Source organism: Stigmatopora argus, chromosome 4 (assembly GCF_051989625.1).
Source record: "Stigmatopora argus isolate UIUO_Sarg chromosome 4, RoL_Sarg_1.0, whole genome shotgun sequence".
Lineage (NCBI taxonomy): Eukaryota > Metazoa > Chordata > Actinopteri > Syngnathiformes > Syngnathidae > Stigmatopora > Stigmatopora argus.
In genome coordinates, this window is record NC_135390.1 from 5,586,801 (window position 1) to 5,612,896 (window position 26,096).

General features: G+C 38.9%; 1 protein-coding gene across 2 annotated transcripts in view; it reads right to left on the reverse strand.

Moving 5' to 3' along the window:
* The window catches only part of zfpm2a (zinc finger protein, FOG family member 2a), a 123,821-nt gene extending 101,332 nt beyond the window's left edge, over positions 1–22,489 (reverse strand). For both annotated transcript variants that reach the window (XM_077598561.1, XM_077598560.1), the window contains exon 1: positions 22,183–22,489. In XM_077598561.1, coding sequence (XP_077454687.1) covers positions 22,183–22,222 — 40 coding nt within the window. In that variant the 5' untranslated portion in view covers positions 22,223–22,489. The remainder of the gene's footprint in view (positions 1–22,182) is intronic.
* Positions 22,490–26,096: the final 3,607 nt, after the last annotated feature.

Here is a 26,096-nt window from a genome sequence, read left to right on the forward strand (position 1 = left end):
AAAAAAAATGTGCGGCTGGCCATTTAAAATAATAAGGAAATAAAGATAATGAAAGACAAAAGGCATGTAACGGCAGCCCCTGCTCCCACACTCAGTTCAATGCGAGCAATGATCCTTTCACCTCTGGATGAGCCCTATTAAAGCGTCACGATCCCCACCTGGCTAAAGCCATATCTAATGTTCTGCCAACCCAACAAGGATACATTCTTTTCAACTTCTCATCAAAGTGGAAGTTTCATTACTCTGTGGATGCTTATCAATTAACTGAGGCAGCCGTCGACGTCCTGTCTTGACTGGAAAAAGAGCTGAGGCGAGCTGAATCCATGTTTGTGATATCATAGTAATTTGTGATAGGCCGCTGTTTTGTTCTGAGTAGACCGACACAAAATTCCAATTAACTGGAACAAATTGTCACCTCAGTGCAATATACACGCTGGATATGGTGCGAGACAAAATCGGGTGGGCTCCAATCATCAGCCTCGCTGATCCTGGCATCCTGGGTAGCTAAGATGATAACATCGGGACTGCTTTGACTGAAATAAAAACCCATAGTATGCCCATATGTGCTGCCAACCTCATCAGTCCTTCTTCAGACAGCATGGCTTAGGAGCTCCCAAAGGATGGGCCAGTGCCCACTGATACAAGCCCAGCAACCATCTCGTCCAAGCCAAGTATCCCTACGCCCTGGGGATGTGCCATCAATGCCTTGACTTGTGCCAGAGTGGACCCCCCTCCTCCAACCTTCCCAAGTTCCCAGGAATCTATTTCAAAGGGTTTTTTATGGATCAGGTATCAGGTGTGATTTTCATTTTACTTTCTAATGTGCTGTATGAAAGGCTGATGTAGGCCAACATTTCTTGTCATGACTGATCACAGATTGGACAAAAAAATAAATAAAAAAATCAACCCACAGTGAAATGTAGATTTGGATGCTATTCATAAATCAAAGGAAACATTAATAGTGAGGGCTGTCTATCTAGATCGTCTATATACAATGTTCGTCTGGATATATTATACAAGATACCTTAAATTGACTTTGTAATGCATATCCAATACCACACCTCCTCTTCATATGCAGATCGCGACAAAAGCTTTAAATACATTTATCATACAGATATATAGTAAAGGAAAAAAAATGTTTTTATTTATTTTTTATATATAATCATTAATTACCACAATCCTCTAGCTGTTCAGCTATGTGATTTTCTCATTTACATCACGACTTGTTTATTTGTATCTTTGAATAAGATTAGAGGGGGAGATTACGAAGCGAATACACATAGTGTTCAAAGAAAGGAGGATAATGTAAGTTTTTTGCTGATTCCTCAGCTCCTTTCAAATGTACCAGTGGAGTATTAGAACAATCGAAGTTAACAAGAAACACAATGTCCTCATTATACGATGGAAAACTCATCTCATTTTCCGAACCGCTTTATCCTTACTAGGGTCACGGGGGGTGCTGGAGCCTATCCCAGCTGACTTTAGGCCAGAGGCGGTGGACACCCTGAATTGGTGGCCAGCCAATTGGAGGGGACGAGAAAAACAACCATTCACGCTCACAATTATACTTAGGGGCAATTTAGAGTGTCTTTGGAATGTGGGAGAAAACTGGAGTACCCAGAGAAAAACCACGAAGGCACGTGGAATACATGCAAACTCCACACAGGTTGACCGACCTGGGGTCGAGGGTTCGATTCCAGGTCGGTCTTTGGCAGTTTTTGGCGTTTGCATATTCTCCTCGGGCTTGCGTGGTTTTTCTCCGGGTAATCCAGTTTTTAGTTAGTTAGTTAGGATAAGCGGCTCAGAAAATGAATGAATGGATAGAGTAAATGGTCAGAAATGCATTTTTCCTTTCCATTTGACTGTGTCATGTAACATTAAGAATTTGGTGCTATGATTTCAATTATTTGAGTGTCCTTTACATAATGTATATGTGCACAGAACACAGAAATACCAACAGAAGACTGCTAAAAAAAATGAAAAAAAAAGACCAATAAAATTCGACGAGGATTCATTTGCCTTTGCAAATGAAGAGATGGATCTAAGGAGCAGTTGGCTAATTATTTATCCTGCTGTCTAGCAGCTCATTAATTTCCTCACTCTCTTTTCTTACCTTCAAGCCTGAAGTAAACCTGCATCTGCTGCTGATAATGCTCGGTTTTTCAGCAGCCCTTCTATCAACCTTCCCTCAAAACACACCACACAACAATATTCTATTGGCTCACAGAAACCACTTTTTTCTCTAGCCCATTTTAAACCTCTGTCCTTATTTGAGTTTGATATAAAGTTTTCCCATTTTATGCAAATGTCCTGAAAATTTTACATAAATCAAACATTTTAACTAGGTTTAAAATGGGTTAAGGTGACTATAGTGGTACCTCGACATACAAGCTTAATGCGTTCCGGGACTGAGCTCGTATGTCGATATTCTCGTAACTCAAATGAACGTTTCCCAAAGAAATGAACTAAGAACAAATTAATTTATTCCAACCCTCTGAAAAAACACCCAAAACAGGATATTGGATTGGAAAAACATATTGGTTTGTTCCAATTCACCATCTATTAACAAAGTAACAAATAACTAGCGGTTTAATATTAGTAAAATGTGTTTAATAGTACTAAAATTATACGGATTTTGCAGGGAGGAGAGAGATAGACGGACAGAGAGAGAGGAGGCAAAAGGGGGGGTACTTTTTGCACGGCAACGCACTCGTAACATAACACAAACAAATTTAAATGAACTTGGATTACGATGCAGACACACTCAAAAATAAGTTGAATCTAACCTTACACTAAACTTAATTCTAATTTTATTTTAGATTTTGATACCTTTCTTCTCTCGGGCAGGTTGGCTCTAATTGCCCCGCCTCCACACTGACTTTCACATGCAACCTATCGATTGGTTGCTTTTGTATTCTCTTCAAAATATTTTCAAAACGATGCACACAAATGTCCTCACAATATTATTATATTATATGTAAATACTGTAATTTGTTCCACAGTCCTAAAAAAACACAAAGAAAACCCTTTAAAAATGATCACAGTCTCCCACTTTCTTATGAAAGATTTGAGAAAGAGACAAAAATGAAAGAAAATGATTCATTCATTCATTTTCTGAACCGTTTATCCTCACAAGGGTCACGGGGGGTGCTGGAGCCTATCCCAGCTGACTTCAGGCACGAGGCAGGGAACACCATGAATTGGTGGCCAGTTTATCGCAGGGAATGAGGACCCCAGAACTGTGAAGCCGACTCGCTAACCACTAATCCGATGGAAATGATAAGAAACTTATTTTTTAATGTATTAAAATGAATAACAAGCATCCAGAAAACATGTTCTATTCGTGCAGTAGTAGGAGGAAGCTAACGTTAGCACACAAACACACACACATCTAAAACACTTAAAATTATGAATTCAAAACAACTTAACATTAAAGTACTAACATTCTCTCCAACTCGTCGTTTAGTACAGAGAGGCCATGCCAAGGAGTCGTCGCTTTTAATGCTTTCTTCTGCTTCAATAGCGTAGTGATACTAGTAGGTGGGTTACTGCCGACCATATTGCCTTGCAATATCAGTCAACCGCAGGCCACTTTCTTATCTTCTGTTTTTCGATGAATAACAGCGCCAGCTTATTCATTTCATTCGCACCAATAATTCTAAATACATAAATCCATGACGACCAATGGTAATCAAAAGAGAGTTGTTCTTGTGGGAGGCTTCAAATGGAAGTAAATCAGGCTGCAAGGTTCCCTGGGACAATTTCAAAATAAAATAACGGATACAGGAAATGCATTTATGTTTTGGGGGATTTCGTAACTTGGATCTTGTTTTTGTATGTTGGAACAGTCATTTGCCTGTAAAAGGAATGTCAAAGGGTTTCCTAACCTGAAAATTTCATACCTAGAGGCATTAGGGAGAAGTACAACTGTATGTCTGTCTGTTGGGAAGAAAAAAATATTTTAGAGGAGCGTCTGATTTGGTAAGTCTCCTGTCTCTCATTCACCTTACCTTACTTGTTTTCTACTATGGCCACATTGGGGTGTTAACTGAAACTGACACAGTCTGGTGCATTCAAAAGATCACACCCTGACAGCTCTGAACTGAGGGTAAATTCTATTTCCTAATAGCTCCCTGCAACTTTCCATCACGCTTGACCACTCTATCTATCCCACCAGTGTCTCACATTTGCCCCACCACAACCATGACTTCAAAAACCTTCACAGGCAACCAACTAATTGTCAATGGACCAACAAACCAAACGGCAAATTTGAACCATTTCTTCAAGGCAAGGTACTGATAGAAGCCCCACACAGGTTACGCTTTCAAACCCAGCAGGCAGACTGAGTGCGTGAGAATTAGTGCAGAGCAAATATTCTCAACTTGTGCTGACTTCAAACAACAGTTAGATGGCAGATACCGGGACAGCACCACCACCGTTGTTTTACACAAATGAGAAAGTATCTATAGAACTTAACTCTTCCTTTATGGCACTCGAGAGGCCAGTGCTTCTCATAAGGTGGGACGGGCCCTTCTAGGCATTGCCAAGGGGGCGCTATACCTGGGAGCTTATGACTTAGGATACATACTTTTTGCCAAACTAGAATTAAGTATCATTGCATATTCACTCGGTCGATAGCAGTGTCACGCTCAATGTCAGAGTTCACTCAGGGAGTTATGCAGAGGTGTACTTAGATTTTTATAGAAAAATACTTTTTTGCGGTTGGCGGTGAAACGTTTAATTCTTCCATCGCAACAGAAAATAATAAATTTTTCCCCTGGTGACCCTTGTGTGGATAAGCCAAATGGCAAATGAAGGAATGAATGAATTATTTTCCCACATTTTAATCTAGTAAAGCATAGAATGGTTTTAAACTAAAGTTTCTCCAAAACAATTCAAATGACATGCTGCATGAACAAGTCAATGACCCAAACTCAACAGGGACAACGTATCCTAGTTAAGTTCTCTTTCAAGCTCAGAAATAACTATCAGTGGTGTCGGGTAATGGGCCTGGTCACCCAAGATAAAGGAAATCCTGAAAAGAAATGAACCATGAAGAAGACGAGAGGGTGTCTCTCAAATGATGGGAGAAATGCAGTGGAGGTGAGAGTGATATATGATGAAAACTGTTGTTTGATTTGTCTCATACCAGTAGTATACCGTAATACTTTACTACTTTGTTGATCGGCTATAGGGGATTCACCACATCACGGCTTGATCCACCAAATACATATGAAAGGTTTATAGTGTAGGAACAATAATACAAATATGAAATGAGGAAAAAAGGGCATGTCACAATTGGAGAGTATTTTACTGGCCACTGGGGGCCTTCAGGAGTTAAATAATAGTATAGACAGGGTTCAAAAATATTAAATACACTCCATAAAAACACACCTACATTGCGGTTATCCACCTAGTGCGGGAGGTCTTACAACTTATTAACCATGAGAAATGAGGTATTAATGTATACAGTATACTTGTCTATAGTCCTTATAAAGCGTGATTTATGGATGGGTGAGTGTATGTTAAGATTCTCTCGCTACGTTTGTCCAAACCGTGCAACGTAAAGAGTTGAAATTTTTCAAAGTGCCCAGAAACGGCTGTCGGATCCTAATAGACAAGTGATTGCATTTCTTCACCTTCTCTAAGTGTGTAAACTCAATTTTTTATTTTTTAAACACGCATTTTTCAAAAGAGGATTTTTTAATAGCGCAACAATTGTCTTTTGGTTCTAAACAAGCAGGGGAGCCCGGCGAATAAAACTATGTGGGCTTCCACTGGGTGAGTGGTGTGTGTGTCTGCTTCACAATTTCAGATTAAAATCTCACCTCCATTAAATTTCCATTTGTGCCATTTGAATATGAGTGTGAGAGGCCGTTTGTCTATGGAGCCACTACGATTGTCTTGGGACCAATCCAAACTTCTGGGAGCAGGAAAAGTGTATAGAAAATCTATTTATAATGGTGCCTTGAGGTACAAATGACTCGACTGATGAGTTTTTTGAAACAGAAGCAGTTATACTGACAATTTCTTGTTTTCACTGACCAGTGCAAACTTGCATAACAGCACTCTTAAGTCTAAGAATTCAAAAAATTATTACATTGAACTTTTCATCTTTTTTTTACGTTTTATGATTTCTTTGGCATCTAATTTTTCACCCATTGTATTTATCGCCACTGCTTCTTACCTGTTTGGATTTAAGTTCCACTTCGGTGGTGCTTGTTGACAGACGTTTTGAAAAAAATCGATCTAAAGACGATTATTGCCTTTGACAATGACAATTTGTCAACATCGTCAAAGTGGGCAATCGCACGACTCGTGAACACCTTTTCAGGATGTTTCTTCCACGAAGTCGGAAAGTTCGTAAAACTTCTCCCCTGTTGTTTTTCTGATTTGTGCTGTTGGAATGGTGGCTGCTTCCTCCTCAGCCACCTTCTCGTTGCATTCCTTGTGTATTACCGAAGGTTTAATTAATTCATGCTCAGTTGAGAGTTCGTTTTGCTGCCCCTTAACCAATGTCCTCCTTATTGACAACAAGCCACATCACCCCGCAACACAATTTTGCCCACCGCAGGCTGCGGTTCAGATTGAGGCTCAACTGTGAGTTCGTCGAAGGCACTCGGCGGCCACAGCTTCCTCCAAGCAAAACTTAAAGCCCACAACGACAAACGGCGGTGAAAAAAACATCATCTTCAGTTGTTGTCGACTGCGAGTTCGTCAAAGGGACACAGCTTCTTCCAAGCATAGGTTTAAGCAGACAACGGTGGTCAAAGAAACATGGAGGGTTGTTGTGAGACAGCCAATGAGAGCCCAGTAGAGTGTGGGGAAATTGTCAAGCAAGAAGCAGTGCATCCGCGAAAATTTCAAAATAAAATAACCGATATAGAAAATGCTTTGACTTTTTGGAACTTGGATCTTTTTTTGTATCTTGAGGCACTCATTTGCATCTCAAAAGGTTTCATGACCTGAAAATTTCATACCTAGAGGCATTTGTAAGTAGAGGTATGACTGTATACATGTGTAAGTGTCTGTTATATTGTACTTATTTAAATTAATGCAAATGTGAAGAACTAATGACTGCATTTCAGTCTAATAAATGATTTATGTTTCATATTGGAACAATATCTAAGGAATTACTTAAATATCTCTACCAAAGAAATGTGATAAGATATTGAGGCCATTAATAAAGATGTGAGATATAATTTGTAAAAAAGTAAAAGGGTGTTATCTGACTACTGATTGTCATGTTGGATCAGTATTATTTTATGTAACTTTCATTTGTAAAATCAACAACACTTTCTTTCCTTTATGGCAATTACATTTTAGCCACTTGTGGGGTCAATAATGACTGACAACAAAAAGGGCTGCTCTCAGTTTTCCTTGATGTGTTATTTTAGAACTGACATGAATCAGTCTTTACCATTTCCATATCTGAGACATGCACCATATCACCACAATTGAGCTGGTCAATATACATCACTTCTCCACCAAAGGATTATAGTGCTTATCTGAAAGGATATTCAATAAAATATGTCCACAAAAATATGGAGTGGAGTGTTCCTGCTCAGATCTGCCTTGTACCAAGGATAAAAACAACAACACTTTTATCAGAGTTAAGATCCAAATCAAGATGTTCTGTAATAAAAATAAAAAATAAAAACGAATATATGATAGTAACAAAAAGAAAAAAGGAGAAGAAGCAGTTGTAAGTCTGTTCTACTGCATCATTCTCAATTTTATTCTACACTTTTTAGGGAGCAGAGCACTATTGTTTTCCGTAAGTAATGGTGCAACAGAATGGCTTTTTGGAATAATATACCCAGTCTCAAGTAGCTCTCGCACTTCAGCACGTTTGCATGGCCTGCGTGTTTTCAGAACAAAGGCAACGACTACTTGTAAGACTTAAATGTCCCACAATCCAAAATGTAGTGAAAAATTGCTGGTCTTAATGTGATGCTTTATACCCACCTTATCATAGAGGTGCACAGAATGATACTCCTCAGTCATTTAATTAGTTGCTGTAAATTCCCCATTGCTGGACTATCCATTAAGAGCAGGGGTCTGCAAACAAGTCCATAAAGGTGTGCAGTGGGTGCAGAATTTCCATCTTAACAAACAAGACTGCACTTTTCAACAATCCAGTGTTTTACAATTGTAATTAATTGATTCAGTCAGGTGCTGCTTCATTTAGAAGAAACCTCATTGGTTAAACTTAAACAGGACCCACCACGGCCCTTGGGGATCAGTTTGGGGACCCCTGGTTTGGACCTTTGAAAAAGTAGCCAACATTAACCATGGGCATCATGAAGTTATCTTCACGGCTACCAGCATGTTTAGCTGAACCTTTCGAGAAGCAACGCATGGTGATGTCATGAAATACATAATATACAGTCACCTTAATTGGATTCTATTGGCAATCGACCAATATGGCTTTTTCAGGACCAATACCAAATTATTAGTAGTTAAGGGAGGCTGATAACGGAGCCAATATTCATTTGTAGTAAAAGTGTAAAAATTGTGTAAAAAAATGAAACCCTTAACTTCATAGAACGTCATTAAATCACACAAGTATATATAGGTATAGATTTACTAAAGAAATGACAAAATCAAAATGATCTTATAATTGGCCCGACCAATTATTGGCCGATCATTCGATTCTATATGCTGTAACCATAGTACTGTAGTTGAGTAAGAGATTAATTTAATTTGTGCTGCCAGACAAACACACCAGCCACATTTCTTTTAAATAGCCTACTAAATAGACAACCAAAAAAAAAACAATGCCGTCTGTCGTTGTCCATTCATTTAGGCAGTTGCTTCCCCATACACAACACACAGGGACCCATAATGCACACACAGACTAAATGCCAAACCTACTGTTGATGTTATAGCTTGTTCTTGTCAGGCATTCGATAAAGCATTCACTCAGTGTGGTTGGGCCGAGGATCTGATGAGAAGTGTGGGGTCTGTCAGGGCTGTCACACACACTGTAAGTACTCGCTAATTAACTGATGTATGCGAGACCTCATCCATGTTGGAGGGGTATCAAAAAGCAATCAACGCGCCATCCCTGATGAGCTACAGTGATTCAGATTGTCTATAATAAGATGATGTGTAGCTGGAACCCGACTCAAGTTTCCACGCCACCATAATACAGCGCAATCACGAGATATTACGCCTTAATCCTACCCCCAAAACCACACGGGGAAGAAGAAAATAGGGAGAAATTTAGATGTTCTGATCATTTTAAAAACTAAGATGGCAAAAGTAGGAGGATTGGCAAGTGGCTGTAAAAATTAAAAAGGCCAATTAAAAATAATATCAACACATGTTGCGAACTGTTAAACTAGCCATTATGAATGTAATTAGGCCTTATATTGCAATAAATGTAGGGTGATTTACATGGAGCTATGGCATTAAAAATACCATTTCTTAGATTATTTCAAAATGCCAAATGCACATGAACAAAAACAGCATATAGTGGAGCACTGATTCTGACCTAAACTATACCGTACATTCAAGTATCAAGTGACACGCAACAGTTTGAGCACCCTGGGTATGCCCCAAACTATGCAGGCTCACTTGTGCAATAACTTTGCACATAATTTTAAAAATGCCTATAATTATCTATTTGAAAGGTCTAGATCAGGCATGGGCAAAACGGTCCTCGAGGGCCGGTGTGGGTGCAGGTTTTTGTTCCAACCGATATAGCACAGACAGTTTAACCAATGAGATTCCTGCAGAAAACAAGAAGCACCTGACTGCAATCCACTGATTGCACTTGTAGGACACCGGATTGGTGAAAAGGTGCCCTCTCAATGGGTTGAAATGAAAACCCGCAGCCACTGCGGCCCTTTGTGGAATAGTTTGCCCACCCCTGGTCTAGATGAGCTTGCTATGTAAAAAACTAACTCAGCATTATGAACATAAGAAACATTGCTTTGTTAAATAGAGCACATTATATAAACAATAAACAAATTAAATATATATGCTACTAAATTGTGCACCCTGTAGTCTTGATTCAAATGACAGTGTTCATGTTATTTGCCATCTTATTAATCCTAACCTATCAATTGCTTAACTGAACAAAGAGATTTCTTGCTATTGATAGTATATTAATAGTTTTTTGAATATTAATTGGTTGTCACTCATGAAGTGTTGATACAAATTAATAAATGAAAAAGGGGGCATATGTCACTCCCATAATTGTTAGGCGAGCTAACTGTGAACCTCTACACCAGGAGGCGGCACCAAAAAATTTCAACATTTTAATGTTTTTTTTTTCATGTAAAATGCTGAACAAAACATTGTATTTTTTTTCAATTTAATTTTCATAGTTTTGATACAAAATGCATATTTAGTAGTTAGGTAAAGATGGCGTAGTAAACCCCGGAAGATTTGTAGTATGTTTCCCTTCAAAAATAATTGATAGTAAAATTATCTGTTATTTCATTCATTAGATCCCAATGTGGTGCCGTACCTCACAATGCAACCCAGTTCCCAAAGCATAAGCGGACCCTAATCAGTATAACGACCAACCAGCAAATGTAAGATAACAGTTCATTTTGGGTTTTGGAAAAATTTAGATTTTAAGAAAGCGGTGTGCATGCAAAGATAGTGACAACAATTATTGAAGAATCCAAAATAATACATTAAAGAGAAAAGGAGCAGTAGAGTCTCACAAACTAGCTGCTTTTTTCATTATCCAATTTGACCTGAGGCTTTACAGCCAATTCATTTCAGTAAAGACCATAGGTGTTTTAGCTGCAGGCTCCAGTGGAGAGAGGCATGTCACACAAAGACCATCAGTTAGCATCGCACCGAAAGGGACTCTGTATCACCATCTTATCTTCAAAGGACTGGGCAGGGGCTCAGGGGAGCTATGCCACCGCCTCGCATCGACACAGAAATACAGAGGAGGGGATTTGGACCTGCTCGCAAAAACCAGCGATCTCTCGGCCAGCACCCAGGCCCGGACCCGCCTCCAACTCGCCCGCGGAGAACAGGCAGGGTTCCTGCACACGCGGCACAACATCACTGAGCTCATCACCCTCCCTCCCCTTCTTCATCTCCCGCACCACCATCGTCTCCTGTGCAACCCCCCTTACTGACTGGCTGCCCATTTGCTTCCTGGCTTCGGCTTGGTGGAGGGGATGGGATCTGAACTCAACTTAGACACAGAGTTTCCACATTTCACAGATGGCAGTGAGAGGCTTTGCATGGAGGTGAGGAAACAGCGAGAGAAGAGGAGGAGACAGAAAGAAAAAGGGAAAGAGGGGAAGCTGCATCACCGGCGCCGAAGCGAGGCCGATTTCACACCGTGGCAGAGTGCACTAAAGCAGGCCGCCGTTAATCCACTCACTGAGGGAAAGGCCTGGAGCTATTCCACCGCCCAACCGCCATCTCCATCCACAAAGCCATAAATGGTGCATTATACAAGCAGGCTTCAGAGACACTGTTGATATGCTGATAGGTGATGGACAAAGACCAAAGCAGCCACAGGAGCCAGGCCGCATATCCGACTGAAGGCTTTTGCAATGGACAGGAGAGCCCACACCTATTCAAACATGATTTGTCTACCTGCTGAGGTGAAAACTGTTCGAGCACTTAAATCTGCGTTGTTTATCAAGGTTGGCTCTTAGTTCTCGTCTTAGAACAGTGCCTGGTGTCCGTCATACTAAAACTCCCACTTGTGCTCTCCAACAAAGCAGCTTTCTCTCACCCCAGTCCTCACAATGAATCCATATCTGTAAAGTTACCAAAGTCTGGGAAGATGAGTCTTTGAACTTGTGAAAGGCATTCATTATGAATGAAAGAAGACAAGAAATATATAAACATGAGGGAATTTAAATAAATTGCCACAAAGAAAATCGCAGAGGGTTCAGTGAATTGTGTAACGATAAGACGGAGACCAGGCTGAGCCACAAAATGAGATGTTTTACATGAAGCGAGCAGCGGTCTAGATTAGAGCTCCTTCCTGTTTGGACATGAAGCCAATTGGGTTACTATCACATGTAGAGAAAATTTGAAAGATAAGTGAGAACTATAAGAATTGTTCTAATCCAACTGTAACAAAAAGCTAAAGTATATTGGCTTTTCCCCTAAGAGGCACAGTATGATAAGCATCTTTGATGAAAGAAGTTCATTAGTTGTGTGCAGTGTAATATAACATGGTGTATTATGAGACTAAGCCAACCTACAGCGAGGCAGTCTTCAAATGAAGCCTCAAGCAGTTAACGGACATCATTAGTTGAAAACATATAAGAGATAATTATGGTAATTACAAACCCATTTTATTCACCCTGAGTCTTTGACAAGAACACTGTCATATCAACCACTTCAAAAAAACAAAGAGTTGTTGCCCCCTCATATAAAATTTATATGTTCATTTATATTATAAATGATGTCCATTTCCGTTGGGGTAGGAAGATTAAGATTCGTATTGTTTGGCTTGTGTCTGAGAATGGAGGCTGCAATGAAAACCTGATTAAAACAAGTTTCATATTTGTTGAATTTTAAATTTACACAGCCACTTCATTACAAGTGAGACCTTGATGTTGAGAGCAACTGCATTCAAAGCTAATGAAACTGTCAAATATGTCCATGGACCCCCAGAGAACTTTGTATTTAACAGCAGGCACAACTGTAGAAAAATAATGCTCCGCTTTAGCGTAAGGAGAAACCAAGCATTGGGTATTTGTTTAAAATATGTGCGCAAACATCACAATTCCATGTTGGTTTTTCTCCAAAACCACAAAAAACACTAAGCACTAACAAAACTCACCACAGATTCCCCCACTTCTTTGCTCCACAAAAACATTACAGGGGTGTCATCTTATCAGATTCAGCCTACAAAAACAGATCGCTTCAAGTCAAAGCAGTTGTTTAACTTACTCCATCCTCTGGGAACGTTCAGTTCAAACAAGTCAAGAGACATCTGCCAGTCGACTGCAGCTGATGATGTCAGTGGGTTTCTGTCAGTACCAGATTCCTCCACCACTTTCAATCATTCCTGGTGAGATTACTGCAATAGGATATTACTGTACAAACTATGACCATGTGTCCTCCCGCCACAAAGCTTGGCAACATATTACAGTTTGTCAAAGCCAACTATTGCAAGGGAAAGATAGATACAAGGAGGAAAGAAGCCATTGACCTTTGTGTCCTTCATATTTGCCTAGCTTTCCCTCAACCCCAATCTTAAGAGTGAAATCATCTGATCCCAAACTAACTGTCAACTGGCTTGTGATGGTGGCAAAGCCGGCGGACATCAATCAATCAGATTTTCTCCTCGTCTATCATAGAAGGCTTTTGCCCCTGTTTTTCTCAAGCTTATCCACTGACCCTGTTTCTGAAGCTTAAAAAAACTCGATTATGGTCGAATGTATGTCTCAAAGATTCATAGACACTTCATGGAATGAACACCGTATGTGATGATTGTAGATTTTCAAAATCCGTCACTTAATTTTGGTTTGAGCCCCTTATCCTTGATTTTCAGAGATGCATGAACTTGTGATAAAAATCCAATGTGATAGAATGAAACAAATGCCATTTTAGTTGATTACACTTGCTTGATGGTAACAGTTCTCAGTAATTACTAGATACGTATACATTCTCTGAAATACACAAAGAAAATTGACTACCGTAATTACTCGAATATAACACGCATATTTTTGCTATATAATTAATTCCAATTGTTGGGGGTGCGTGTTATAATCAATAACTAAAATAAATTACAAATTTTCGATCGAAAAAAGCATTGTCAAACTCACTTTGACGCACGGACATTGTGCAATTTCCAACTTTGAATTCAAAATACACGCATATTAAAGATCGTCAAGCCTCACAAACATCACAATCCTGCATTAATAAGCTGGAAAGTAGAATACTACATTGTAGTGTAGTACGTACTTGTATTTAGAAATATGTCCAGCGGGGGGCAGTACATTCCCTTGTTACATGTGATAGTCTTTTCCATTGTGCATATCTTCAAATCATTTATTTATTCAATTTGTATGTTCCTTTTCTTGTTTGAGAATGACGATAGATATTTGAATTAAAACATGGTATTGTCAATTGAAATGTAGTCAATGTTCAAGGAAGTCTAAAAGGTATTGCAACATAACATATCTACATGATATGTTTGTCCACTCTGTGTATCATCTATTGCCCTAAAATTCAAACGCATAACTAAATTTTAGGTGCGCACTATATTCGAGTACTGCGTTTTTCCAGATTGTTTTGGCCCAAAATTACCTGCGTGTTATTTTTGAGTGCGCGTTATATTCGAGTAATTACGGTAATTCAGAAATAATAGCAAAGGTTTTTCTCCCAGGATGTTTACTCACTTAGCAAGCCCTGATTTGAGACAATAAATATGAGGAGATGCGCACTTTGCATCATACCGCTTCTTATGTCACACACATTGTCTTATCTTATCAACAGCATTGATAGAATATATAATCAAGGGTTATTCACAATTTCTGATGATTAGGACTATTTACATTGCAGCACTTTCTGCTAAGCACATGAAAAAAGATATTTATTGCCTATGGTCACATGAGGTGTAAGCTTCGCACGCAACAGCTTTAGTAGCTTTGAAATGGAACAAATCAAAACCCAGCTTTGTGAAAGTATTAACATGTTTTGAAGTTTGTTTTATATTTTAAGCATATTTGACATAAATTGTTTATCTATTTACAAAGGCATGTCATTAGTGATTTTCCACTGAACCCTTAAGATACTGTGAGTTTTATACCCTTCGTCTGGTAGAAAATGCTGATGTACAAATTGAACTGAAAGGCTTGTTGCCTTAATCCTCTGTTGCCACCTATGCCTTAACTATCCTTAAAGCCTGGTGCAATTCATCTGAATGTAAAGTTCTGTAATGGACCCTCGCCCCTGAACCAACGAAACAAGTAAAAAAAATTAAAAAAGAAGGAACCCCCAACGAACATTTACAGTAATTCGTGCCAAGCTACAGATTTGGCCCAAACAGCGATTAGGGTGTCACTCAGTGATGTGTAAGCCACTATCCTGCTTTAGAATTGGTAGGCATTAAATTATCTTCTTCATGATGGTTTGGACAGAAATGTATTTTCTATTGATTACAATATGTTGCAACAACGCCTAATAACTGAGTGTATTTTAATGAGTTTCTTTCTTTGTCTTCATCCGGCATTAAAGTAAAAGACAAAAATTAACATCTGTAAATAGTGCTTTGAAACTAATGAATAAAAATAACCTAAAACGGGACTTCATTTGATAAAAGTGTAGACACATTTTTCCTGACCCTAATGTTGTGATTTTGTGTACTCATTTAAAAGGGCCATAAAAAAATCTCCATTCCAGGTTGTGTTAGATTTATTTATGCTCTTAAATTCTAGTAAATATTATCAGTTTTAACGTTCAACATGTTTTTGTGATGAGTCTGCCTAATAAATCTTATCTTATACACTTAAAATCAAGTCCTAAAAGACAAGTTCTGTTTTGAAAGGTTTTTTTTATTTGTTTGATATTGTGGAAAAAAAAAATGTTCTTGGTTCATAAGACAGCCCAAACCTCTATGATCAGTATCTTCATAGGTTTGACACTTTGACCTAAAACCCTTCTTCACGGTTATTTTCTTGGCCCCTCCTCTCATCATTATAATGACCCCCAAATATGTAATAAGAACCTTATTAACAGTATATTAACCTGCTGTGGTAATACCACACAATGGACTATGAGCAACTCCTAAAAAAACATGTAAACCTATGGATGAATAATCTATATGAATAAGAAATTATTTTCAACAACATGTCAGTTTCACACAGTTTTGAGAAGAAATTTGGCCAGTATGCACATTAAGAATCTGAAAATGATTTAGCTTTTAAACTCATCAAATATTTCTACGCTATTCTTGACTAGAATCTTAGTTTGAAATTTACCGTGGATGACCACCAAACCTAAAACCCAGTATTTTGCCATAGTTTTCACAAATTTTATTGTGAACCTGTAGAACTATTGTGGCCCCTGAAGAAGTATGACGAAACCACATGCCGTATTAAGGGCATAAAAACTACTGCAATGGCCCTCAACCCCTTAATTGTACAATGACTTCATTCCCAATCCATGTGCATCACCAAGGTGAAAGGAGGAGTTCTAGTTAAATGAAATAAGAATTCATGATGTGTGGCAGCCTCTCTTACTCAGCCTAGCTATTTCCTCTCTCGGCTGGGTTCGGGAATGTTAAATGAGGCAATTGTATCCCCGAGGCAAAAAAAGGATGAAAAGAGCAGGCATTGCCTCTGCTCCAAGCCCAAGGAACACTCTGAGTGTGATGAGGAACATCCAAGGACCCTGGCCTACCATTTTAGCTAAATAGCTCAGACCGTCTATCTAAGAAAAATAGACGACAACCACCATGCAATTACATATTGAAACACACAAAAACCTCTATCAAAACATATCTTCATGTATTTTTCAATTATCCATAAATACAGCATTCTTTAATCAAACTTTTGATTAACCTCCAGAATATGTAAATTATTTGTTATTAAGAAAAAAAGCCGAACCGAACTGAACAGTGATTTGGACATATCACTTTAGATTAGAAACATATGACAAAACCCCATGCTGTGATAGATGGATTAACACATTTTTAAATGACCTAGGCATGTATTTATATATAAATATGGTTATTTCAACCAAATTATCTTTGGTAAAATGATCTGAAACAATTACACAAGATTTGTGTGAATCTATCTTTTTTATCTGGGTGTTTTCTATTAATTTTAAAAACATTGCTTTAATGATTCCCCCATGCCAACCGCCCCCCACACACACACACACACACTATATAATAATAGATCAGAAGAAGTATACCCTACATTCGGTAGACAGAATAGACAGGGTGCTGACTAGGACCTTTTAATATTCTGTGTCTGTGTTTGCAGGAAAGTGATCTCCCCTGCAGTCCCACACTGTCAGCTATACAGATACACTCCACAGTGACACCTCTGATAATCAAAGCTTTGTCTGGGTCTTAAAAGGACGTACTTGAACAACAGCAAGACCAGAGGCCCTCTTTGCTTGTAATGGCCTTTGTACATCAATATTTAAATCTCACATCTCTGTTGTGATTAGAATGTTGCCTTTCTCTGGGCCCAACCTCCCATCTTGAAACAACAAGGTGGGGGTAAAAGAAAGCCTAAATCAATGATCTTTCAGTCTAAACTAGATTCCTAAGCAGTTTGCCACTCTCGGCAGCAAGATAAGATAAACTCTCTTTGACCTTAGCGATGAAGTTGCCATGACAATCAGGGAGTCGACTTCTTTATTGATATTTTGCTGATGTAACAACAAATGGAACTAGATCCTGTGCTTGATAATGCTGATTAATTATTACCAATATTGATCCTTACAAGCAAGAGACAAGGCTATTAACTTAAAGCAGGCTGAAAGTCATTGTTACCTAGGGGCTCAATAGGTATCCCTGATATCAAATATAAATAAAAAGAGAATTACAATGCATTCACACAATTAAAACTAACAACAAAAACACAAAGTGAGAAAACAAGCATCATAAGAAATATTAATTTCATACAATTACAGTAGAAGTACATATTTAAATATACCGTTCATATTCTGATGTAGTTATGTTTGGACAGCAAAAGTGGCAAAAAAAACTTACACAATATTAGACTGGTGAAATGTTTTTTGGAATAATAAGAGGAAAATCCAGGAAAGAGTAAGATAAAGAGGAAACTGTGTGAGGATGTGACCTGCACCTTTGGTTGCAACCCTGCTCACATCCACATATCACATCACTGTCTGGGCTTTACAGGCTAAAGGGCCACTGAATATACAACTTTAGGCACTGTCATCAACCAATGCACAAGCCAAATCCCATCTATTGAGATACGCAGCCCTTTTTAACAAGGGAAACAACAGCTGTTTCGATCTTTTCCCTGTGCCTCCAGTGAAGAAATATTCTTCACGGTTTTCTTTTACAATGAAAACTTGACATATTTTACCTGATAAGAAATTAGTTATTTAGTATCATTCACTATAAAAGCAGAAAACGAACACATTTATTATGGGCGGACAGATGTTAGTGTAAAAGTTGGCATTCAGCAACCATTCCTCTTCTGAAAAAGCACAAGAAAAAACAGGAGACCCAAAATGATAATCAAAGACCGACTCTTAAAAATACAGCGAGGCAGACGCACAAATATTTTTGATTTCCAATCCCCGAAACATGTATCAGCCACAGTTGCCAAGTGATAGGGCAGCACAATACAACTCTTCAGAGCATATAGAAAGTTCAAATGCAAAATCAAATGCAAAATGTTGGCAGAAAAAAATTTGGACTCCCCTCAAGCTCCGCAAAAATAATTCTTCAACACAGCTCAAAGATCTGTTCTCTTTTCTAGGACACACAGGGACATGCTTGTCGTCAATTACTGTACGCTACAGTATGTGCTAATGTTTTCAGAAGAACTTACACAAATGCTTCCATGCACACAGACACACATGGGATATTGGCAGAGAACTCACTAAACGCTCTTGTTATCCTTTACCACTGCAATCTTTCTCTGATAAATGCCCTTGAAAGATAGAGATGTCACCTCATGTGATAACAATATACTAGCGTTCGTAAGAGGCCATCTGCAAAAGCCGGTAGATTAACAGCAGAGCAAAGGAATTTTTCCTGTGGAATATATATTTTTATATATCGATTTTTGCTTTGTGTTGAAATTATGCTAATCAAAATATGTAAGAGCAATTGTGTGCAAGTTTAAATTCCATTCACAGAGCTCTGAGACACAGACCTAAAATTAAATTTTCCCTTTAGATATCATCCATCATCTCAGAAATCAAGATAGCCCTTTTTCCACTTTTCTAGAGAGTATTATATGTCAGTTGTAACCAGAAACATGATTGTACACTGTAGTGGATGATCCTTTTGAATGAGATCACTATCGTAAGAGTATATTAAGCATAATGGCAGTATGACATAGTGTTAGAACCAGGGAAATGTGCCTGGTATACCACTCTATAGTTGGAAAGGTAATCGTTGCAGCGTGCTACGATTGGATAATGTGTAGTAAAAAAAAAGAAGTATGAATTCTCAGTTGGTCCATATAAAGATGAGAACAGTTAAGGCTGCAGCACTAAGTCAGTTTAATAAGTACATTTGACATTAGATGTCTAAGCACAGCCTCAGACGGCTGCCTCAATATGTTCCCATAAACACTAGCGGAGGCGCACCCCCTACATCATCCAGATTCCCCTTTATGCTGTGAAACTTTGGGGAGCAATTTTGCAGAAAAATTACTCCGAGGGGCCTGGTTTCAATTCAGCTTGTTCATATCTTTCCTTCCTATTAAGCATCAAAATGTTCTGCTCTCACTAGCAATAGAGGTATGAGCATGAGCAAGGAAGAAGCGTGGGGGTGAGAAGAGAGGATACACGGAACTTGGTGGCGTTCTCACATCATATTACATATTTTAACAGCTAATCGCAATCCGCTGATCATCAGTGATATTTTCATCACTTCTGTCCAATTTTACTAACCTGCCCAACAATCTGGGCAATTTATTGGCATATTGGCACAAGGTGATAAGGCAAAAAACAACAGCAGCAAGCAGCTGGGCCAGGGAGATGAGCTGATAACATTGATATGAGCTCCCACACAAAACACCTCCACCACTATCATCTTCTTCCATCAAACTCCTATTACAATAATAGTGTTTATAGGTTTTCTCTTTCTTTAAAAGGGGTGGGTGATATAGAAAATGGGGCAAATATATATATATATATATATATATATATATATATATATATATATATATATATATATATATATATATATATATATATATTCATGTGTGTGTAACGTTACACAGAAAAAAAGAAAAAAAAACAAGTGGGGAAATACATAATTTATCACTGTATTATCAGGATATCCAGGCAGCCTAATCAAGAGTAGTGAGTGACTATTTTTTGCCTTATCATCCAAAGTGGTGGAAACGGAGAAGGAATTATCAGTCAGCTGCAGATTGCTAGGCTGGAATTTTAATGGCAATAATCGGGCTTCTGATGGTATATCTTCCCTGCTTATCTTTCCTATTATCTGCTCTTATCTCCCCAGTCATCGGAGCAAATTAATGGTGCTCTTTCAGCATTGCCTTTTTATCACTGCTCAGAGAGCACCCAAGGGGAAAGAATAAGCAAAATATTAAAATACTGCATAAATCACAATTTTAGATAACAGTCCAATGTATGCAGGAGGGGGTGGGGGTGGCAGCGGTGGTGGGGGCACTGCGCCCAACAACCTTTTTGTCCTTTAGAATAACTGTCTGCACTGACTTTCTATGCACTGCCTTTCCCCCAGAGTTCCTGGGGTGGGAGAGAGGATGTAGGCTCCTTGTGACCTTTTTGGTGGCAACTAGAGCTTGATTATACAGCCGCACCCCGGCTTTACATTAACATGATCTTACACATGACATATTAATTCACACACAGCCGGTCACAATGATGAGACTGCAACATAAATGTTAAGACTTTTTCTTTGCTTAACAACAACATCTGGATGCTGTGATTGGAATGGCTCAAAGATGAGGTGGTTTTTAACGTCATACACTGTTGTGTTTTGGACGTGTCAAGGGTATGATGTGTTCCGATAAAAGTTTGAAAAAAATGTATATAATTTAAATTATTTTTACTTTTTGCATAAACTTTTTTTTAATAATAATTTTGTTTAATCGTATATAAAAATCTAACTTGTTCGAAACCTTTTTGATTCATTATTTATAGGTGTCAGGAAACAGGTTGCTTTTTGGGCAGCATACATTTTAAATTTGGAATCTGTATTCAAAGTGACAAATTATTATCAATGTTGATGTTGACGTGGAAAAAATACAAACCAAGGCCCAAATACATAATGAGAATATTAACACAAAGGTAAAACAGGTAAGCAAATACAAATATATAAATCACAAATACATAAATTAATTTATGCATGCAACCTGTATGCAAATAAATGCTAACACACACGCTACTTATTATTTTCATCGAGAAGAAGCAAATGCATTTGAAGCTCAAGACAAATTATTTGCAGGAGAATTTTGATATTGTAACCTCTAATTACACACCGTAGTATCGTAGTCTCCAACAACGGTGAAGTGCTGGAAGAAACAGCAAAACTAAACATAGTTATTAAACACACACTATCAGTGTTATTAAAGATTTTAGAATGTCTTTGCTGCTGTGCCAGTATGTGGGTGTGATTGTTGAAATCCCCCAATTCATAAGATAACACCACTGAATATTTGTGAAAATGAATAGGCTAACAAACAAACAAAAATAATATAAAGTTTGATCTGTGATACTACAATTTCAAATTCATTTGGCCGTGGGTTCATTACAAATTATTTTAAAAGATAAACTAAATAAAAAAAATGTAATAAGCTATTCCATCAAGCACACTTATTGTTAGTGGTTAAAAAACTGTCGACTTCAGAGTACTATTATATTAACCAACAATTTTGGTAAATTAATAAAAATCCATGAAATATGAAATAAACAATACGTGCAGTTTTATATACTGCTGGTGATGCGTATATGATGACATTAATTCCAATTATATTTTTAAAAAATGCTATACTGTAAAACGTGGGCGTGTAGTCAGCTACACACACCAGCAGGTGCGTGTTTGTTTGTGTTTGCGTGTATCCGCGCACGTGCCTGTTATTATGTGTCAATTAAATCTTCTAAAAGTAGAATTCAGTATCAATTACACAACATTTTAAAACCGTAAGTTTCTAGTGTTTTTGAAAACATGCGCGGTATATTAATTTTGCGTTTGGCTACCCAAATGAGGACGCAGGCACTGAAAAGATACACTGATACATTAATAGCCACCACACATTTCTAGATGAAAACTACATTTAAGTGGGAGCAAACTAAACGCAATATGAATGGGTTTCTCGGCCAGTTTGCACGTTTGGTCAAACTTCTGAGCCACGAGGCGGCACCATGGGATTTGGACCGGAACTCACCTCTTAAGAACCCCCCAAAAGAAGTGCGAAGGGAGCGCGTTCCCCGCAACGTGGGGAAAAAAGCGACAGCGAGCAATTGGGCGAGCTTCTCGAAGCCAAGCTAGAACATCCGAGGGGGAAAAAAGAAATAACTCACGTTTGATCTGTCTGGGGTTGCTCTGCTTCCTTCGGGACATGCCTGCTGCGTGGCCGGTCAGTGAATCCAGGTGTATTGATGACAGATGGATAGGGTTTGGTTCATCCAAGCAGCGTTTTTTTCTTTGTTTGTATGTTTGTTTTCTAGGGGTAAAATGAGAAAAAGCGGCTATATAACTACTTTTTTAAAAATGTCTATCGTTCCGTCTGTGTTAGCTTTATCTTTCTGTCCTCCTGGCTCCGACTTTGGCTTTGCCACTCTCTCTTTTTCCTCTCTCTTTCTCTCTCTCTCTTCCCCTCTCTCTCAATCTCTCTCTCTCTCTCTCTCTCTCTCTCTCTCTCTCTCTCTCTCTCTCTCTCTCTCTCCTCCCTCCCTCTCTCCCTCTTTCTCTCTCTCTTCTCCCCCTCTCTCTCTCTTCCTCTCTCTCTTCCTCTCTCTCTCTTCCTCTCTCTCTTCCTCTCTCTCTCTTAGTCTCTCTCTCTTCCTCTCTCTCTCTTCCTCTCTCTCTTCCTCTCTCACATGCTCACAGTCTCGCTCTCTCTTTCTCTCTCGCCCCCTCTCTCTCTTTCCTTTCTGTGTGCGTCTGAGCTTCGCGGCGTTCCGCGTGCTCTGACTGTGGAGGTGAAGGCGTTTGACCCTTTTGTTTGAGAATAAGTTCTGTTCCTCATCGGCCACCGTAGCGGTGGCTCTGTGAACTTTAGTTGACATACAAGTGACTATTTTAAGATCTCATCTCATCTTATTTTCTGAACCGCCTTATCCTCATGGGGGTGCCGGAGCCTATCCCAGCGGACTTTGTGCCAGAGGCGGGGAACACCCTGAATTGGTGGCCAGCCAATCACAGGGCACAAGGGGACAAACAACCATTTCATGCTCACACTCATACCTAGGGGCAATTTAAAGGGTACTATCAGCCTACCATGCATGTCTTTGGACTGTGGGAGCAAACCAGAGTGCCCGGAGAAAACCCACGTAGGCCCTGGGAGAACATGCAAACTCCACACAGGTGGACCGACCCAGATTTGAACCCAGGTCCTCCACTGTGAGGCCAACGCGGTAACCACTCAGCGGCCGGGCCGCCCCTATTTTAAGATACAATATGCAAATATTGCCAATTCTGGTTTTAAATATTAACTTCAGTCTGACATATTACACATGAATACACACATTGCTACTCCCGCCACCATGATGTAAAAGTAATAATTGTTGTGTTATTATGATCAGAGTTAGAATAATACAACTGATAATTGTTTTTCAATTTAATTTTGTTTCCAAATTGCCTGCATATTTCCAATACACAATAGTTGCATTTTTTCAACTTTGGAGAATACTAACACATTTTAGCAAAATTATATATATATATATAAGTGTGTATTTATGTACAATTAAGTTCATAGAAGGGAACTCCAGACTGAGATGTGCATTTTTATTTGATTATATTGTCATTCATATTTAATAAGTGCTGCTGCCAATGATGTGCTCTACATGCGTCTGCTTAGAATTTTGTATTTAGAAAAAAGGGGGGACTGCAATATTCATAGATTGACTGCCATGTTCTGAATAGTTGCCCAAACTGAAAATCACTCTTCAATTAGCCTGTTGGACTGCAAAGGAAGACAAGCAAGTGGCCTGTGAAATCATCTCGTAACCCAATTCCACAACTTTGGAACGGAGTCTAAAACTACGGAATAATTCATGTGACAGACAGTCAGTGGTGGTTGGTTCACCTCCATAAGAGCATCTGCTTTGCAAGTAGACCACAAAAACACACACACACACACACACACACACACACACACACACACACACACACACACACACACACACACACACACTTCCTCTAGTGTCTCCAGTGTAAAGTAAAAGCTTACTTTAATTCTCCTCTTGCATACCCCACTGTAATGAGCCAAATGAAAACATTGCCCTTGAAACATGGAATGTTATTGGACGATGAGAAAGTGACAAGAATGTATCAAAAATTCTATCTTTGAATATAATTAAAAATAGGGCGGCCCGGCAGGTGACTGGTTAGGTTAGCGCATCGGCCTCAATCCAAGTTCGGTCCTTCTGTGTGGAGTTTGCGTGTTCTCCCCCGGGCTTGCGTGGGTTTTCTTTGGGTACTCCAGTTTCCTCCCACATTCCAAAAACATGCATGGTAGACTGGTTGAACACTCTAAATTGGTCCTAGGCATCAGCGTGAGCGTGAATGGTTGTCCGTTTCCTGGTGCCCTGCAATTGGCTGGCCACCAATTCAGGGTGTCCCCCGCCTCGTGCCCAAAGTCAGCTGGGATAGGCTACAGCAACCTTGTAAGCATGAGTAGTTTAGCAATGAATGAATGAATAATGACAAAAATAAAAACAAATTATATTGGCATTGATCGGTGCCTATTTAATATGCTTAGTGATTCAGCTGTCAGGCTTTTTAACAAAAGAAATGGCTGAATGTTAAGACCAACCGTATGTATACATGTACATCTATGTGTATGTATGTATATGTATAATATGTATGTATATGTATATATATATATATTTCTATATTTATTTATGTATTTATTAACTTATGTATTACCTATTTATTTATGTCTAAAATGTATTTTCCTGTGTCTGTATTCTCACCCTCTTGCTACAGTGACAATGAAATTTCTCGAATACGGGATGAATAAAGTTATCTAATCTAATCCAATCTAATTTTAAATTGTGGTATTTTACATTTATTTTTTTGTGTTTGTGCAAACCTGACAAAATGGAAATTATTTACTGACACAATTAGAAACAAAATGTCCAAACTATTTAGTATGGTTAAAAATGGCCAAAGATCTGTAAAAAAAATGTGTGTGAACTATGTTCTGATTCTACTCATTTCAAACCCAAATCAATATATTTTTTGACAGGAGCCAAACCTTTTTGCATGAGAGCGGGCAAAATTGCCAGCTCAAGATTAATTTATCGCCACTCCTAAATCCTGTGACTGGAGCATGGTTGTTTTCTGGTGTCTCTGAGCTTCTGTGACTTGTTTGAAGCAGTGTGTGATTGACAGCTAGGAAACTACTGCGAAAAAGCTTTTTTTCTGGTCCTCACTGCTTGGACCAGATGGTTGCGATAATTAACATGATACTGTTTCCATCACAGGGGAAATCACTGACACCCGGTTGGTCATATTAATAGGTTAAGGTATACTGTATGCTGTTGGGATGTTGCACAGTGTTGCCACATAATCAGATTATTAGGGGAAAGGTTCATTTGGTGTGCTAAATCATTTGATTACAACTGCCCAGGCACATCTGTGGACTGTCATTCAGTGTCAATGCAGTGAGGGTGTGTTGTATGACGCCCAATATTTGGCCATTATGTGGATTTACCTAATTCTGCCATGTTAATATCTGGTGACAAAGTCTGATACCAGTAAAGTAATATGATTGTATTCACATGTGAGTACAGACGCTCCCCTACTTACGAACATTCGAGTTACGAACAACGGTACATACGAACATGTCTGCAAATTGCGTTTATGTCGAAAAATGTTCGTAAGTTCGATTTTGTATTGCGCGCCTTTTTCCGAGTAGTACTTCTTTCCGCCGCTAATACCGACGCCTGGTGCTGTGAGAGCTCAGCTCACCCAGCATCTACCTTCTTCTGCCCACTTCGTTGCAGTGCGGAAGTGCGTGAACGTATCTCCAGTGCGCAAAGAACCTTTTTCATTTTCATCATTAAATATCTCGTGCATCCATTATTCAATATGGTTGGTGAAAAGCGAAAGGCTTCTATTGAGGGAGGTGCAAGGAAGAGGCAAGCCATTTCATTTGAAATGAGTGGCAATAATAACGAAGCTTGATGCGCGTTGCACGGGAATACAACTTGAATCGTTCGACCGTCAGTACCATTTATAAACATAAAGATCGAGCAGCAGGACCCAA